This window comes from Centroberyx affinis, unplaced genomic scaffold (assembly GCF_046629955.1).
Source record: "Centroberyx affinis isolate AG114_WGS23_722 - 3 ecotype Tasmania unplaced genomic scaffold, CSIRO-AGI_Caff_v1 ptg002385l_1, whole genome shotgun sequence".
Lineage (NCBI taxonomy): Eukaryota > Metazoa > Chordata > Actinopteri > Beryciformes > Berycidae > Centroberyx > Centroberyx affinis.
The window spans coordinates 302,267-321,946 of NW_027280640.1; the positions used below are offsets into that span (position 1 = coordinate 302,267).

The 19,680-nt window shown below is 44.2% G+C and overlaps 1 protein-coding gene across 1 annotated transcript in view; it reads right to left on the bottom strand.

Annotated features, from left to right (window-relative positions):
• Positions 1 to 2,169: 2,169 nt before the first annotated feature.
• Positions 2,170 to 19,680, bottom strand: part of nhsb (Nance-Horan syndrome b (congenital cataracts and dental anomalies)) — a 51,774-nt gene continuing 34,263 nt past the window's right edge. Inside the window, 13 exon segments of the mRNA XM_071533625.1 lie at positions 2,170 to 2,803; positions 2,975 to 3,098; positions 3,457 to 6,654; positions 7,077 to 7,162; positions 7,164 to 7,227; positions 7,444 to 7,575; positions 8,270 to 8,459; positions 9,051 to 9,113; positions 9,569 to 9,613; positions 9,823 to 9,867; positions 10,177 to 10,224; positions 11,184 to 11,320; positions 11,828 to 11,980. Of these exon segments, the coding sequence (XP_071389726.1) occupies positions 2,170 to 2,803; positions 2,975 to 3,098; positions 3,457 to 6,654; positions 7,077 to 7,162; positions 7,164 to 7,227; positions 7,444 to 7,575; positions 8,270 to 8,459; positions 9,051 to 9,113; positions 9,569 to 9,613; positions 9,823 to 9,867; positions 10,177 to 10,224; positions 11,184 to 11,320; positions 11,828 to 11,980 (4,919 nt within the window).

The window sequence follows — 19,680 nt, forward strand, 5'->3', positions numbered from 1 at the left end:
TCTCTCCATCTTACACAGTGTCAGTTCTGCAATTCAGATTCGCTGAGTATCAAACAGTTGTGGTTTTGTTTTCTATCTATCTATCTATCTATCTATCTATCTATCTATCTATACATAGCATTTACAATTAAACAGTAATATGCTTGCTGAGGTATTCACAGAATACAGTGAATGGTTTCTATTGAAGTACGGTCTCTGGATGTGAGATGTGAGTTGTGGTTGCTCTGCTAGGCAGGTGAGAGTTCAAACTTTCCATCGGTGACAATTTGCATCATCAAAACACTGGATATTCTACACGCATGACATTTATTGGAAGGATGTGAAAAGTTTAACCCCGTATTCTGGATAGAAATGGCCGCAGCAATGGATGCATTGCTAAATTTTAAATATTGTTGGCATCCAGTCCTTCCCTCCTCGTGTCTCTTCTCTTTCAGATTTTGTGATATGAAGTCAGGAGGGTAAAGCAAGCGGTGAACACCAGCCGCTGGGTTGAGCTTTCACCTGTCTAATGCTACTGGGTCAGTGCAAATGAAGGAGAGGCAACAAGGAGAGGAGAACAGTGTAGATTTTTGTTGAGATTCACATGTAATATCATCATTGAGACCTGTTCTTCTTTGCTACACTTTTGGGTTGATTCCCTATAAAATTTCTGCTTGTCACTTTATTATATAGATATGACTTTATATTCAGTACAAATATACATATGCAATTTCATTATAAGATATATTTTCTTTTCAAGGAATATTCTTGAAGAATCACAATGAAGTGCAAAAGAGAAGTTGGTTTTTGGAAACCTTTCCAAATTAGCCTCCAGGCAAACCAATTGAGGACCTTCTAAAGCATTTACACTGTCTAAACCCAATAGTACGCTTAAAACTGCCTTGAAATGCACCTATTTTCCCTTGAAGTCAGCACAGCGCGATTGGCCAGCAGTTGGAATAGCTTCGACCAACCTAAACATACTAGATTAGGATCTCGTTTCAAGGTTGGATTTAAAGTAGGCTATGTGATTGAAATCTGTTGGAACATGGCCTGGGTCCATGTACATGTATGGGGACTGCTAATAGCCCTGCTTACAACCACCTCTAGTAGAGAAAGGCCACTGTGCGATTGTCCAAAATTAGCCTGTGTCTTTGACAAATGGGCCCCATCTAAAAACAAGCCCTTGCTCCTGCTCTTTAGACTCTCAGATCAACGACAAATCAATTTAGATCACTGGCAATGTGGTACAAATGTCATTCAAATCTTTCACAGTGAAAGATTCATTATTCTTATAATCCAAAAGAACCACAAAAATGTCGACAGAAACCAGGGTCCAGGGGATGTTTCCATAATGGATCATGCAACATGGTGAAACTTTATCATCATGTTCTGAGGTGCTGTTTTACAAAAATACATGCATCATGTTACCTTTTTGGATATAATTTACGTGAAGAAATATATGAATGGCTCTGTGTAATATACTCTCTAAACCAGTGCAGGTTTGCAGATGGAGATATAATAGTTGGTGGTGTGTTGGAGATTGGCCTGCATGGTGACAATATCCACAACCAAACAATCCTTGCTTGTTTGCAGGAATATTGAGTATGGACTCTGGTCTGACCACTGCTTTGGGCACCAAAAGTTGAGAGAATATTAAACTTTTTCATAACAAAGCAGTTCCTCAACGACACACACACACACACACCCACACCATTCAGAACACAAGAAGTAGAAATATCAGTGGATGTTCCATTTGCTCCTACATGCACACGCAGGTTGTCCAGACTCCACAAAATTTCTTTCCATGTCATAATTTACCAAATATTTGGGAGATATATAAAAAAGACAGTTCAATCAAAATAGGTCTTCAGTCTTGCTCTCTTAACTAACAGAGAGCTATTCTTTTGATCATACAGTATATAGGTATATCGTCAAAGGTCTCGGAATCATCGCTTTCTGATTCAGTATTTCACAACACCTTGTTCAACATCCTAAAAGAATAGTTGATTCAAACACTGGGGGGATATAAGCAATAGTCATATTTTGCCGTGTTTCAACCTCTGATGAGCTATAAGATATCTGCCTTCGTTTCATACCTATCCAAGATTACAAAAGTAGTAGTAGCTAGGGGCCATTTCAATTTTAGGACAGGGCTAAGCATAGAGGACATCTCTGATCAGGTGGGTTTTAGGATGATCTGTCATCATGGGGGCTCCCATCCGAGTTCTCTGTCTCGCCTTCAGAGATGGCTTGCATGGGGGCCGTGTAGAGGCGGCTACGTGTACTGTACCGACTGCTGTTGGCTACAGGGGGGATCCGGGAACGGCCCTGTCGGGATGCAGCTGACATGGGGAGAGTTTTGGGGGTGAAACTCTCAGAATTGGCCCTGGGAAAGAGGCCTGGGATCTGGATTTGGTCCAGGCCAGAAATGGGGGGCTCCTGGAGTGGAGAGGGGGGCTCCTCAACCTGCCTAATGGGCCCCTCCTGGAGGGGATCCCCGGGGGACTTGGGGGTGATGGGGCTCTTTAGAATCTCTGTAGCCGACATGCGGTAGCTGGAATCAGACCGGCTGCCTTTCTTCAGCAACAGGAGTTTGAACTCCTCATTGGATGTGCTGGACTTCTTGGCGCTGCGGTAGATGGGCACAGGGGCACGTTGTGACCCCGCAGCAGTGGCCAGGGTTGCTGGGATGTTCAGAGGAGGAGCTGGTGGGATAATGTTGGTGGAGACACTGCAAGGGATCACCGGTGCTGTCGGGCACAGACGAGACTTCGCATTCAAGTCTCCCGAATCTTTACGGCCCAGGACCTTTCTCTTGGATCTGAAATAAGAAATAGTATAATTCAGATTTAGACAGAGATTCAACCAGACAGATATAAAGAGGCTAGAGGATAGATAGATAGATAGATAGATAGATAGATAGATAGATAGACAGACAGACAGACAGACAGACAGAAAATCAATAGACAGTCAATGTCTATATTTACAGTACCTGTGTATCATGGCAAACAGATCCTCTGTTGTGCGTGTCTTATTGGGTGACGTGAAAATAATGTCATCATCCACTTTGGTGTCATCCATCAGAGGGGAGAGCGAATTGTCACTGGGTGTGGAATCTGTAGCACACAACATCCCTATCACATGTCATCTGGTTGTCTGATCATTTACTATACAAACCTTGAAATAACTATGCTTTTCCTAAGTGTGTGTGGTGTATTGAAGTGAAAGATAGATTATCGTGTCACTCATTTCATGACTAAATGTTACTGCGCGACTACACAGTGATAGTAGCAGGTGTGTAGTAAGCTAATTTTCATGTGATTTTGATCCAGAAATCATAAAATAAATAAAAACTTTAGCATGTTGTGTTGTTATTCTGTTATCTGCACAAAAGATAAGTAATGCAGAAAAGGCCTTCATTACTGTATGAACTCTAACAGGATAAAGTGAAGTGAATCAAGTTTAAAAGCTTACCTTTACTGAAGTAGTCTTCAGTGTCAGGAGTGGTGGAGTCATCTCTGCTCTCCTGTGGCTGCTGCTGATGGGCACTTCTGGTAGCACCTGATGTCACTTCCTCCTCTTCTTCTTCCTCTTCTTGTCCTCCTTCTCGTGCATCGCTGATTAGGTAAGGATGCGATGTCTCCGCTGTGGTACCAGGCACTTTGACTGGACTAACCCAGGGCCCTGAGTCTGAGTGGGATCCCCCTGCGAACTCATACGCCGGGGGTGGAGGGTGGTCCGATCGCAGGCCTCCTCTGGAACATGCAGCCCTTGGTGGCTCTTTCACCTGCTCTTCCTCTTCCTCCTCCTCATCTTCATCGTCATCGTCATCCAGAGAGAACGTGCGCTCCCCCAGCACCCTGAACTCAGGGTGCGCGTGAGCTGAGTGCGTGAGCCCCCTAAACTCTGTGTGTGAGTGGATATGTGTGTGCAGATCCACAGGTGATGGGTGAGGAGCGCGGGGCACAGGCCGATGCAAGGGTGAGCTGTCGTCGGGGAGGATTGATGGTGGTTCCACCCGGGTTCTAAAGGCTGTCATTGCCCAGAAGGTTCCGGGTCCATAGCGGTCCTGTCTGAGTCGCAAGCTTTCATAGGGTGGAGGCCCATCAGGGTGGCGGCCGGGTGGAGGCGGGTGGGAGTGTTCAGGGGAGGAAGTGTGGTCCTGAGCTGGGGGTCTCTGGGGAGGTGGTCTGCGTGGAGGGAGGGGCCTAGTGTTGATTGGAGGCGGAGCCAGTGTAGCACCACTAGGGGCACATTTGGGTCTGGTAGCAGTCTCGGCTCCACTTGCCGTTTCCTGGTCTGTAGCGGCAGAGTTGTCTGTACGCCGGCTGACTGAACGTAGTTGCACTGAACGCAGAGCAGATGGTGTGATGGCCAAAAGATTGGAGCTGGGTATCAAGGGAACAGGGATAGAACTCAGAGGGTTGGTATTTGACGCCTCCAGGGCCGAAGACTTGGCTCCAGTGGCTATAGCAGTTGCAACTCTATGTTTGCTGTGGTGGAGTGTGTGCATGTGGTGCGTCCGGTGGGATAGTGTGTGTCTGGCGTGGGCACCGTGAAGAACGTTTAGATCGAGCTGAGAGGGTGGAGGGGGGAAGTCTGGGTCTCTTTTATAGGAAGAGGAAATGGAAGCTCCATCTCTAGGGAAGTGCTGCAGCGAAGAGAGAGAGGACTTCCTCTCGGGCACTTTGGGCTTTCTCTTGCCACTCGTGGGAGACAGAGGTCCTGGGAAGAATGCTGCTGAAGATGAAGGGAAGGTTGACGTTGGTGTCTCTGATTGGCTGGAATAGCCACTGGAGGGGGAGGCCAGGCCAGCCAGCTTCTCAGGTGAGGCCAGCTTGAAGTCTCCTTCTCCAGGGGGCAGAGGGGGGCTAGTTGCCCTGGTCTCCGAAGCCTGGGCGAGGGCCTGGGTTTGGGTGTCTGAGGAGGAGGAGGAGCTGTCTGGTGACTTGATACACTCCATGACAGTGGTGCCCGTGGCCGTGCTTGAGTTGGACATGGATGTGTACTCACCATTGTTGGACCTCAATTCATTGTTGTGAAGCCACAGGTCTGCATAGTCAGATTGCACAGCACCTTCATCTTTGAATGAGTGTGTGTCTGTAGAGCTAAAGGACATGGGCTCTACTATATCCACTGTTTCCCCCAACCCTATTCCCCACGCTCCCAGAGGCTCTGCCACTAGACAAGATGTCTCTAATGGTTCTGGAGGGCCTCCAAGCTCTAGCTCCAGATCCAACTTCATATCTCTGGAAGACAAGGTGAGTTCTTGTTCGCTAACTGTCTTTGGTTGATCTTGATCTGCCTGTGCGTCTGTTCCTACATCTACACTACTGCTGGTCTCCTTCAGCGATGAGCTCCGTTTGGGCGGCGGAGGTTTGACTTTTGGTTTCCTCAGCGGACGGCAGGGCCTCCCCAGGGTCATAGTGCCTGCTCTGAATTCAGCCTGAGGCTGGATGTAAACTCCATGGGCTAGTGGTGCTGCCACAGTGTTGGATTGGCCACAGTCAGGCCCTGGGTCTGCATAGTTGTACATGTATCCTCTGTAATTCTGATTGCATTCCCCAAAATGCACAGAAGAGGAGTAGAAGCCCTCTGTGTCAGATGGGTAATGTGAGCCAGGCTCTTTGTCAGTGTTGCTGGTCTTGTTGTCAGTGAAGCAGGTTTGGTCTTCTAGCCCTTGTTTGGGGCTGTAGTCCTGGGCTAACCCATGGCTCTGACTCTGGTTTCGGGTCTGCTCGGGGTCGTGGTCTGGATCAGTCTGGTCTTGGTCTTGGGGGTAAGCCCACTCCCCCTCACTGGCCGTACTAACCCCTGCATCATCCAGCTGGTCCGTGGCCGAGGACGTGAAGGAGCTTGACCTATGACCCTGGCCTTGGGGTCTGAGGTCAGAGTGGTAGGAGGGATCCAGGGTGAATCCCTCATCAATGGCATTGGGCACAGTGTTGAGTGACAGCTCCGAGTCACAGTGGGATGAGCCTGTCAGCGGTGGAGAGGAGGGAGGGGGGATGGTTTCAGAGGTCTGAGAGGGGCAGGTGGAGCTGGAACCACTCCAGTTCCCACTGGACGACTGATGGTCCTCCTTGTGGTCCACATGGCTGCCCAGGACTCCTGTGGTGGACACAGAGTGAATGGGGCTGCTGAAAGTATCTGAACTGGAGGAAATCTCACAGCTGCCCATGTCAGCCTTGCGGGGCAAGCGAGAACGACCTCTCTCCATCCAGCCATGCTCTGGGCTTCCTCCTCCTCCACCTCCTCGGTCTCTCTCCCCGGATCGCTGCAACCTCTTTAAGCTCCCAAGTTGCAGGGGCTCAGGAGCTGCCTGGTCATCTGTGCTCTCCTCTTCATCCTTCATCATCATCATCATCATCCTTGGGCTGGGGCCAGCTGGAATAAAGTCCTCCGTTTCATACGGTGACAACTCCTCATCTTCATCATCATCATCATAATTGTCATCATCATCATCATCATCGTCACTGTCCATCAGGCGCCCGCCCTCTCGCGGTAGGCTACGAGATCGCAAGCGACCACCATTGGCTGCAACACTGGTGTATGTGGAGTCTGATTGGTCACCCAGGGAGGAAATGTTGCCTGTTGAATGGGAGAGAGAGGCAGGGATTCCCTGGTGGCCACGTTGAGCTCTGATACGCCGTCTGGAGGGAGCAGCTGTACCTGGAGAGAGAAAGACAGACAGTGAAGAGGCAGAAAAACAGACAGTGGGACAGTTAATTTCTTAATTCAGAAGAATTTTGACCAGTCTGTTTCAATCTCAAAAGCCATTATGCCATTTCACTCTACATTGTGACGGAGATTGTCTTAGGCTGAAAGCATACTGATTTGATATTTTTGGAAGCCAGAAGATGGCTCAAATATCCCAATCACACTTAACAAAATCAGGTGACAGGTGTGCAAACTGAGCATCTTGGAAGCCATCAAATCTATGACTGCAAAATCACAGCTTTTGCCATTTACTGTATTGTAGGCATGACTATAAGAAACTCCTCTTCTTAGCCCATAACACGAATTTGAGATCCTGAAAGCCTGAAAAGTTCTATAATAGAGAACAAAATAGTTTTCCATTCTGAGACACTTACATGCTATAAGGAAATCATCTGTCTGGCAGCCAGAGTCTCGGGTGTGATGGAGGCGACCAGTGAGTGAAAGCTCTTCCTGACACAGACAGTTGGTGGGGGTTGGCATGGACGATCACTGTGCGCTCTCTCGCCACTGGCGACTCGTCCGAGTCTGCATGGAAACATACAGCATGTTGAGCAGAAAGATAACAAAAAAAATACTTTTATCACAGAAATTACTTATATATATACAAACCGCACTTAGTGTCTGAAATGCGTATAAAACAGTTTTCCTAGAGACGCTATGAAGAAAAAGATTAATAAAAATGGCCACCAGACGGGATTATGCACCACAAAATAAGACTTCAGGAGCAGGTGTGCAACATACCCATGTCTTGTTGGACTCGCTTGGGTATTCCAGTGATAGTCTTCCTCCTCCTCAGCTTCCTTCTCCTCTGAAGAACGGACTGGGAATGGACGAGAGAGCAACGGGCGCTTGCTTCCCTGTCAAAACCAACACCTCCAAAAACAACAGTGCAGAAAAAGACAGACATTTCAAATTAACATGATGTGCCCCTGGTCTGAAAGTAGACATGTACAATAGAGGTTAACAAATGAGCAGTGGTGGAAAGAGTACTACAATATCCTACTCAAGTAGAAGTACTGTTACTTTGCTGATATTTTACTTAAATAGAAGTAAATTTACTGGTGTAAAAATCGATTTAGGTAAAATTAAGAAGCAGCTAATTTAAAATGTAATAGTAAAAGTTACTGAGAAAAGTTACTTTTAGAAAAGAGAACATTGTTAGATGTGATCGTTTCCATGCAGAGATTCTTTTCATTGGAAAAATTGGAAATTACAAAATTAAAGTGTGAAAACAAGTAAAGCCAGATTACTCTTCTCTGCTGACTGATCGTTCAGTGTGGACAGCTCCTCATTTGGCCACTCTACAATTGCCCACTTTCTGATGCTTATAAAGAGCCCAAAATTTGTACTCTGTAGTGGGTGTGATTTAAAATGTAGTGAAGAACACTACTGTAGTGAAGAACACATACTGTAAAAAGTAAAAGTAAAATTAAAATTACTGACCAGGAATTACTGATATTCAAAAAAGTAAAAGTACACAACAAAGCTGAATTACAGTAATGTAAGTAAATGTAATTAGTTACTTCCACCCTTGCAAATGGGCACTACATCATTTACTCCCCAGTACCTGTGACGTTGATTGGGATGATGCAGGAGGAGATGTGAGAGTCGGCCGTTGCCCTCTGATCTGATCCCGGGAGGGACTCCTTGGACCAGTTTGTCTGCTTGTCCTGGGTGGAGGGGGCGTTGGAGACGGGGGCTTTGGCTCTGTGGCCTCCCGACAGCTCACCTCCTTCACCTTCCCCTGTGGAGGTAGCCTGGAAGGGACAGACGGACAGAGAGACAGACAGACAGAAGCAGTGTTAATATCCATAGTGTGGCATTGTGGAGTGATTCAGATTCTGGGGAAATCTAGCATGTTTACAGCCATGACCCTAATTTCAACAAGTGCCAAAAAAAGACAATAAGAAAATTCTGTCACATTCAGCAGTCCTATGACTGGGAGTTTCTATTTGTGTTGTATGTGTGTGCTCATTTCCAGAGAACCACCTCACCCAGTCCATCTATCTATTTTAATACAATAAGCCAATTAGTTGGACAGTTTAAAAACTCTGTATCATAACAAGGAAATATTTGCAATTATTACATATCAGCAGTTATTTGCATTGCAATTAATTGCTAATGTAGCATATCATAGACACTATATCAGCATCTTTGTAATATCAGTAGAAATATGTATTTATGTATATGCAGAAATATGTGTATTTATGTATGTGTAACCGGTAAAAACACCATCAAAAATACTGAAGATTGAAACTAGCAAGAGAAAAGAATTGAACAACTAAGCGACAAGAGCACAAACAGAGGGTTTAACAGAAAGTTAAACGAACACAAATGTTTATGGATACCTTTCTACTCCATGGAATGAAGATACAACCTTCAATAGGGGGAAGTGAGTCAAAGCACTCAAACTATGAACACAAAGTACAAAAACAAACAAACAAGAAAACAAAGCAATGGCATTGTGATCAATGAATGATCCAAAAGTTGAAAGTATTGTGAATGAAAAATTAAATGAAAAAAAAGAAAAGAAAATTAAGGATGAATGAGGTACAGGTAATGTGTATTGAAATACAATAATTCCCAAGCTTCCTTTCTCCAGTAATAGTCCTAAAAAAATTCCACTTGAAATCACATGTTAGATGCTTGTTCATCATCTTAGGTCCTAAAACATTTGCATTCCTTCACTTATGTTTTTTTTTTTTTTTTAATATTTCACTGTTCTTTACCCAGACTTTCGATAACTGCCTTGAGAAAAATATGAATTTAACAGTGTGATAGTTTCCCATCCAAGCATATACATTTGTATAAAAGTGTATGTATTTTAGGGATGTGGGGAATCTTTATAACACTGCTTCTCCATTACCTTTCTTTGGATGGTCTGAATGTCTGCTTCTCTTCCTGGTCTTTCCTGTGGCAGCACACACACACACACACACACACACACACACACACACACACACACACACATACGCATGCATGCACACACACACACACACACACACACACACACACACACACACACACACACACACAGACACACACACAGAGTATATGAAGTCTTTTGTATAAATAAAGACTTTTGAAAATGAACATCCACTGATTTATAAACGTTCTTACTTTTCTCTGTATGGTCTGGATTTCTGTCTCTCTCATGGTCCTCTCCTTCAGGAGGTTCAGAAAGAAAGAGAGAAAGGTGAAGTTGGTGTGGAATGGGGTTGAAAAAAAAAGATGTGTATGCGCACAAATACAACGACTGTAAAATGACGATACAGTCAAAAATGATTTTTAGAATGGGATTTAAATTAGAATGGGGTCTTGTAGGGAGGTGTTACAATAAATCCCAGACACACAAAACAGGAGGCATGCACCGACTGTGCACAAACAAGGGGATATATAACAAATCTGCCAGTAGGTGTCAAGATGTTAACCATTAACAGACAATGAGCACACAGACAAACCATGGTGTATTACCTTCCTGGGCTGATAGTCTAACTCTCGCTCTCTCTCTGCTCTCTCTTGCTGCATGGCAACATCAAAATGAAATACTGGGTCAATTTATTGTACCACATGTCAAATAAGTATGGAAGGAGATCAGTGTCAATAACCACAAATCATAAATAGAAATAGAAAAACAAGTGAATTATTCTCATGAGTGTGTATGTGTAACTTTTACTTCCTCTCTGTGCCAACCTTCACATGACAAAAAAGCAGCTAATTTCACCACAGTCATGTTGGTAAAATGTCGGACGGCCACCAGCCAGCCTGCTGGTATCACTACATTACAGCATCTTTACTCTGGAGTAGAAAGCCTGATGTGTAATTAGCTACTGAAAAGGTATGCAATACAGAACCATTATAAAGGTGAAGGTGAAATATGGAACCATTAGTGTAATTATATAGACATTTGTTCCAATAGTTACTGTAACCACTGTGACTATTTACCTGACAGGAAAAACATATTTAAGATGATCAGTAATGACCCTTGTTTAAACAGAACTTTGTTTAAATCAGTTTTTGCAATTTTGCAATGCCAGTAGATGCCAGTGTTTCCCAAAGCCAGGTCCTTGGATTGGTGCTGGATGTTAGCATATTGCTGAACCCCTGGGATGGTTGTCAGCAACAGACTATTCTCTACAAAGGTTGACACTAGCTTTGTTTAAGAGTAAGTAGTCCCTGCAGGTAGGAGCATCACAAATTAAGAAGCTCTGGTCTATGTGCCATGCAATAAGAAATTACCTCATCATCAGTGATTATTTCTGATAGCATATACTTCTATATGAGCAAATTGCATTGGTCTTGGATATATCAGATTATAGTCTATGTGGATATATGGCAATTGGAGACATTTTGGTTTTTAACCAAAGTGATGACATTAGATGCCATTTCAACCATTTCCTGAGAAATGGATGAATTGCCCATTGATTGGTTGAGTGTAAGATATAACAAACTTTGATCAGTGTGAAGCATGTTGTCCTTACCGCTCGTGCCAGGCGACTCCTCTGTTGCCGCCGGATGGTGTGCGGTGAGGGGAAGGTGGGCATGGGGGGCGCCACTGAGATCGAGATGGTTACTCTGTTCCGCTCCCGACTGGTGGACCGCTGCCGCTGCTGTTCGTCTGTGAAACACACACACACACACACACACACACACACACACACACACACACACACAAATAAGTACACACATGAACACTCACACACATATGCACATGATTGAATGTACACTACCAGTCAAAAGTTTGGACACACCTGATTGATTATGTTTTTCATTATCTTAAAGCCATTTTGATCTAAAGGCTTATGCTTAAATGCTTGAAATTAGTTTCTGAGACAAATATAAATAGTGAAGTTGACGGCTATGTATGAATTTATTTCCAAAGCATTGCCTTTCCATCAAGACAAAGGGTGGTTACTTTAAAGAATCTAAAATATAAGATAGTTTTGATTTGTTCAATTTTATTGTTGTTGTTATTGGTCACTGCATAATTCGATTTGTGTTATTTCACAGTTTTGATGTATTTACTATTATTCTAAAATGTGGAGAATAGTAAAAATAAAGACAAATGTGGTGTGTCCAAACGTTTGACTGGTAGTGTTTATATGTAGACATCAGCTTCCCTCACCTCGGTGCAGGGCCCTGAGACTGAGCTGAGCATGTCTGTGCAGCTCCTCTACACATGGTGGTCGGGTACAAGGATGAAACACGTTGTGCTGCTGGTGCCATGGAGCCTGATAGTGAACTGACAGCTTACTCTCTACATCCAGATTAGACACCGCTAAGGAGAGAGGGGAGAGACAGAACAATTTGAAGATTTCACAGGATAAACTCAACACTGGGAAAAAATTCAAAGCTGGTCCGCTCACAAGGAGATTCATGTTTTTTGTGTGATATTATTCATTCAAGGGAACAGGTTATCTATTGGCCTTGGGCCATAATATAAAATAAAAATCATAAAATACCACAGGTCACCAAGGTAAGGAAACATCATAGATATTATAGCTGCTTTAATCCATGGTCCTTGAAATAAAACACTTGTATGGCATGCCAACAGATGAGGCTCACCTTTCCACAAGTAGTGTCTATTCCACCAACACCACAGAGAAATTGCTATAAGCTGAGATCCAGGCCAGGTTTTGCCTTTTACCACCAACTAATGTATCCATGAGACTAAAGCCAACAACACATCAAAATACACCAAAGATAGAAAATGAGGAAAATATAATAAAGTGATCCTTACATTTTTTTTTTTTTTTTTTTTTTTTTTTTTTTTTAAAGATTAGTGTGAAGAACACATTATGTCCCTCAGTATTTATGTTATTTTGGAGTAAAAAAATTAGACCAGGCCATGCCACACCAGCAGGTGGCAGCTAAACCCACTTTCTCCACTGCAGCTGTGCAAAAACCAGCCATCTACTGTAGGTTTCCTTCAACCCTCCATCTTTGCTGCTGCTGTTATTTATTATTACCAAAACAATAAAAACACAAAAGCCCTGCTACCCTGAATCACAGAGCACCTAAAATCTCTAGCTTTCAATGTCCAGGGATCACAGGGATAAGAGGTTGATTGACAGAGACGGAAAGAGAGAGGGACTGCAAGTATCCATCTCTCTTATCTGCTCTCAAAGCCCCTTTAGCTTTCATTATGAATCCATCTATCTGTTTCCATCCATTAATTTAGAATTCAGAATGCAGTTGTGTCCTTGAGAGCCACACCGTAGCCAGGCAACCTTTCATTGCTCAACAACACTAGCATTTGTCTGTAATTAAATCAGCAGCACTTGGTCCATTTTAGCTATTGGGTTGAAGAAGCACATAAAGCATATTCACACTAAGTAAACAATTACAGAGCTTTCTGCCTGAAACACTGTGAGGTAAACTAATGTGCAGTAAATAAATGTAGATACTGGATCTCCCTTTCTAGATTGTTCTTGTTCCGGATATTCACACCTCTTGTCCTTGACATTCACCAATATATCTAATGACTATAAAACACGTCATAGAAAAGATTATGATCATGCACAGCCTAGCCACTCTGCAGCAGTAAAAACTCAGATCACATTTGGAAGGTGCAGAGATTGTATGGTCGGCAATATAGACACAATAATGACAGATATTTGGAGATAATAGTGTCAATAACTTTGCTCATCATATTGCTTTTGCTGCTTTATGGACAGCCAATAAGTGTGACTTACTTTGGCTACAACTGGAAGTCTTCTGGTAGTTCCTTGTGTTAGCTACATCGAGATCGTCTGTGTAAGCTTAGTTAAATTGGCACATTTGCAAAACCTGCTGCTTTTATTATTCCTGGTTGTAATTGGTAATTACCATTAATGGAGGTAGAAAGAAGGATAGAGCTGTAGCATATTGGAACCAGGTTGGAAGAAAGGTGTTTCTTTGAAAACAGTCTGTAGAGGGTGCTGACCTAGTTGCTGTGAGACAGTCAAATGAGTGGATTTGTTACTATAGCTTTACTCCCTGCCTCCCTTCTCTTTTCCTTCATCTTTCTCTCTCATTCCCCTTTCCTTCTTTCCTCTCTCATATCCCTTATTCTCGCTCTGCTCTGTAGGTGTCTCATCATCGTCAACATCATCATCACATTGCAGTGTTCTCATGAAGGCTGAATTACTCAGCAACATTTTCCCCTCTCTGTTTTCTGCTGTGCGTCATCAAAAAACAAACAAAAAAACAAAAACAAAAACAAAAACAAAAACGAAATAACAGATCAGGCCAAATCACACCCACCCACCCACCCACCCACACACACACACACACACACACACACGCATGTATGACCTTTACAAGCCTGTCTCTCTCTGAGGGAACACAAGCACGGCTTTGCAACACTACAGGAGATGTCTCAATTCAGATCACAAATAAATACTGTAATGACACATAAACAAACTAGCCCAAATACTGTATTGATACATAGTCACAAATTAGCATTGCTCCAGAGGAGAAACACACAGCCCGACACGCATTACAGTATGTGTGGCATGTTTGGATCAAATCGGCACAGAACAGAAAATAAAATAAAATGCTTTTCCTGCATTGAATGACAGAAACCTTACTAAAGACACCAACATTGATCAAAATGTGTCCTTCTCTTGAACCTATTCAGAACCGGAAAATGGAAGAGGTTTAGCTTGTATTACTTAGCATGCAGCTACCAATCAAACGGATATTACAGAATACCTGCATAGCCAAGAAAACAAATCAGCAAATAATGCAGTGCTATATACATTACACCTACAATAAGTAAGCCCTGTCAGATGTGGCTTGGTATTATATCCATAGCCAGGCTGCATTCTCACATGAAATCATCAGTTTTAAGGGCAACACCTTTACCCTGTAGCAACAGACAAAAACAAACAAGCAACAGAATTTGTATTTCACACTGGACTGCTCTACACAGGGTGTATCCATGTTTCCCTCTTGACCGCTCACTCCACTACCTGGCTGACCTCCCCTCAGGCTGCATCTCACTGCCGAGCGCTAAAAAGGTTCCAAAAACATGAACAAGGACGTGCTGGATTAAAAGTTATTCAAAATATCCTGTAAGAATCCATCAGGAACGGAACGGTTTACAAATTCCCAAATTCCAAAAAATGATTTCGACTGGATTTTCCTTTGACCACAAAACACGGCGATGGTACACGGAGGGACACAAGCAGGCAAAAAATCACAGAACAGTCCTTCAAGTCGTAGCGGGAAGAAGCAAAAAGCCAGTGATAAGAGGCATTTATGAGAATCAAGATTCTTGCATTCAACATTCTTTTAGAGTTTCACCTTTTTAAACAGACCCCAGCTTCCCTACCTGCATTGTCCCGCTTCTGCCTTGCTCTTGCTATCCTGCTCCTTGTCTTTCTCCTCTGCATTCGACTGTAATGAAGCTTAAGCTGGGAGTTACCCATTAATGACCTGCAGGACTAGCAAAGACATGCTAAAACCCATATCATCTGGAAACCAAGTCCTGCCTGGCAGAGGCTGCAGTTGACTGATGTAAGGCTGAACACGCACATACACACACTCATCAAATTCAGTCTCTCTCTCTTGCTCTCAGTCTATCTCCATCTCTCTCTCTCTCTCTCTCTCTGCCTCTCACTCATCATTCCTCTCCTTCTTTCTATTTTCCCCCATCTCCCTTTCCCTCATCCTCGAATCTGCAGGTGCGGTGTCAGCAACTTGCAGTGTCATCATCAGGACTTGCATGCCAACAGTACCGATAGAACAGAGAGAGGAGAGGAGGGGTGGAGGAGAGGAGGAGAAGAGAGAAGAGGAGAGGATACAAGAGGAGAGGAGAAGGGAGAAGCGGAGAGGATACATGAGGAGAGGAGAGGAGAGGAGAGGAGAGGATACAAGAGGAGAGGAGAGGAGAGGAGAAGGGAGAAGAGGAGAGGATACAAGAGGAGAGGAGAGGAGAAGGGAGGAGAGGAGAGGAGAGGAGAGGAGAGGAGAGGAGAGGAGAGGAGAGGAGAGAGAAGAACAAAGAAGAGGAGAGGAGATGATACAAGAGGAGAGGAGAGGAGAGGAGAGAGAAGAAGAGAGAAGAGGAGAGGATACAAGAGAAGAGCAGAGGAGAGGAGGAGAGGAGAGGAGAGGAAAGGAGAGGAGTGGAGGGGAGAGGAGAGGAGAGGAGAGAGGAGAGGAGAGAAAAGAAGAGAGAAGAGGAGAGGATACAGCAGAAGAGCAGAGGAGAGGAGGAGAAGAGAGGAGAGGAGAGGAGAGGAGAGGAGAGGAGAGGAGAGGAGAGGAGAGGAGAGGAGAGGAGAGGAAAGGAGAGGAGAGGAGAGGAGAGGAGAGGACAGGACAGGACAGGACAGGACAGGACAGGACAGGACAGGACAGGACAGGACAGGCGAGGAGAGAGAAGAAAAGACAAGAAGAGAGAAGAAGAGAGGATACAAGAGGAGAAGAGAGGAGAGAGAAGAAGAGAGAAGAGGAGAGGATACAAGAGAAGAGCAGAGGAGAGGAGGAGAGAGGAGGAGAGGAGAGGAGAGGAAAGGAGAGGAGTAGAGGGGAGAGGAGAGGAGAGGAGAGAGGAGAGGAGAGAAAAGAAGAGAGAAGAGGAGAGGATACAGCAGAAGAGCAGAGGAGAGGAGGAGAGAGGAGGAGAAGAGAGGAGAGGAGAGGAAAGGAAAGGAGAGGAGAGGAGAGGAGAGGACAGGACAGGACAGGACAGGACAGGACAGGACAGGACAGGACAGGACAGGAGAGGCGAGGAGAGGCGAGGCGAGGAGAGGAGAGGAGAGAGAACAAGAGAGAAGAGGAGAGGATACAAGAGGAGAGGAGAGGAGAGGAGAGGAGAGGAGAGGAGAGAAGAAAGAAGAAGAGAGAAGAGGATACAAGAGAAGAGGAGAGGAGAGGAGAGGAGAGGAGAGGAGAGGAGAGGAGAGGAGAGGAGAGGAGAGGAGAGGAGAGGAGCGGAGCGGAGAGGAGTGAAGAGAAGAGGAGAGGGTACAAGAGGAGAGGAGAGAGGAGAGGACAGGAAGGGAGAGGAGGTAGAAGGAAATGGAGAATGACACTGTAGAAAACAGCAAGTTCAGTCAGTGCACCACAGAAAATAATATAATGTAACAGACAAGATCAGAATTTAGCAGAGACACAAAAAACCAAAGTCAACCAAAGTCTAGCTGAGGATAAGAAGCAGACTGCAGCACAATGATTCAAGCCAGTTTTTACAGAAGACACACTGCTGTGCCAATAACCGGTCATCTGTGTTGACATTAAAATCACTACCGGGCAGAATCATCATCCATGGAAGGAGCTGACATTTGCAATTAGTACACTGACTCTCCACCTGTCACTGCCTTGCTTGTACATTCCCTTTCTGCTATAGCTATACAATTGTGCCTCTTTCTCTCTGGTCCAGATGTGAGTGTATTCAAGTCATTAGTAGAGAATGTATTAGGGTTAGTATCTGGGTCAGGCAGCACACTCCCTATAGCGCTGGCTGGAGATCTTGTCATAGTAGACAGCTGTTATATAAGAAACACTAGCTGGCCAGTTCTGCAGAGGAAACACTGCATACTGTGGACCAGCACTGCAGACACACCACTCACCACCTCATTGGATAGTAGTAATATAAATTTTCCATAGTGATATCAGTAGTACTTTTCCGAAGCAATGTTCAAAATGTATTTACTAGTTTGCAGGAATGACATTTTTTGCAGGAATATACTTGCAAGAATATACAATTTGCAGGAATATACTTGTTTGACATCAGCTTCTTACTGGCCGAACAATACAGCTACTACCAAAACACAAATTCTGACGGTTCTATAGATCGAATCCATTGTCAACGTCATTCAGAATAACTTTCACGTTATTTATTTTTTCTGTATGCTGTTGTCATATCCATAGTACATTGGCCCATCCATCATCATCATCATCATCGTCATGGTCATCATCATCCTCATCACCACCACCACCATCACCATCACCATCACCATCACCATCGTCATCGTCATCGTCATCGTCATCGTCATTATCATCATCATCATCATCATCACCATAGTGATCATGAGGGTAAAAGAAAATTCATAAAGAATGTAAGAATAACTGATTATTACAAAGGAGATTGGATGGAAGGCTTCTCATCACACATTTTTCAGCAGTCAGTTTCCTGACTTCATGTCTACAACATGTTGTGACTTTACAGCAAAGAGTTTTGTTACATTAATTTGCCAAAGATGCATTTGTATCGCACTGAAAATTCACTATGCTCAGGTGTTGCCAGACTTTTGTGAATAGCCTGTACAATTGCAATATTTTGCATACATAATCATGCTGGATACATATGATTATATCCAGATAGATGTCAATCAGCTTATAACATTGCTACAGTACAATATTACCACATAGTCATATACCTCTCTTAATGAAAATAAACAGTGGTGATAAATACCACATACTAAACAGGTCAAAACGGTGAAACACTGAAACAAGTTTAAAGAAACAGAGTGATGTGACAGACAGTACCTTTAGATCGCACAGGGACACAGCCTAGACCCAGACAAGCCAAAGCCATGGCCAGCAGCTGTCCACTGTCTCCCTCCTTTTTCCTCTCTTTTTCTTTCTCTCTGCTTTTCCCTTTTCTCTTGCAGGCAGGCTCCTTATTACTGGACTGTAAACATGTCAATAACGCTACCTCATTCACTCACGCAGACCCAGAACCCTTCTGAAAACATTCCTGTACAGTCCAACATCCAGACTAGCAACATCTGCAGACACAGACCCTCCCCCTCTGCCCCCCCCATCCCTCCCACCCACCTGCTGTCTCCACTCTCTGCTCCCTTCAGCTGGCCCAACACACCATTGAAAAGCAATAGATCTTCGTTGTCCATTGATGGGTGGACAGTTTACGTTGGCTTCACTGAGAGCTAAAAAAAAATCACATTGCGCTCACGAGGAACAGAGGCACCTTCACACTCAAACACTTCTCTGTCCAGTCTGAGCCGTCACTGTGATTCACCCCCATCAGCTGCTCTCAGATGGTAGGGTCCTGGGCATGGCAGGCCTGGGCAGGCCTGGGCATGGCCTGTCCCTGACCGTAATCTCTTTATGATGCAGTAATATGGGAGAGGGGGGGATTCAGCCACAAAGTATTAATGTATTAATCCACCACATGCTGGGAATATGTATCACGTGCTCAATCCTCTCTATTGCTGCCACCGAGGAATGATGATCTAAGTGTGAGTGGGTGTGGGTGTGTGAGTTTGTGGCCCAATCTATCCCAGTCAGATAATCGATGAACATTTAGATCAGTGAGACAGACGCCAGTACCAATAATAATTCCAAAAAGAAAGAGAAAGGAAATTAATCTCAATACAGTTCAGAGTCCAAATCGAGGAAACATAGTCTTTGTCTTTCTCCACTGATTATGAGGAGTCGACATCCCCTCGCTCTTGGTGAATAAACAGTATGACACACATAAACAGAGAGAGAGAGAGAGAGAGAGAGAGAGAGATAGAGAGAGATAGACAGAGAGAGAGTATGTGCGCCCTGCCTGGTAATCTGCTGTAATCTGGAGCTCTGGCAGTTTGCTGACCTTGGAGTAGAGCTGGTGGAGCTGGCAGTCTGCTAGAGGAGCTTTCAGCCTCCCACCGTGGCTGGGAATGACACAGACGCACAAAAATATCTGCACACATACAAACACACCTCCACGTGTGCATAAACCGCACCCGTTTTGAATATCAAATGCACGGAGGGTCCGCTAGTAGCTTTGAACATCAAGGAAGGAGAGAGATGGTTGCTTCAGTGATTTAGCTTTCCCAAACACAACTGCTGTGAGTCCTTTAACATCTTGTTGCTCCTGGGGTTATTTTTTTTTTATCAGTTGGAGTGTGGAGTAATTTATGAAACATTAGGGCTAGATCACAGACCTTTTAACCCCATGTGAGCTGGATGAACTTGTCCTGCCTGAGGAGTTTAGGTTGAATTAGTAAATCGGTCTTTCACTTTTTAAAACTCACTTTT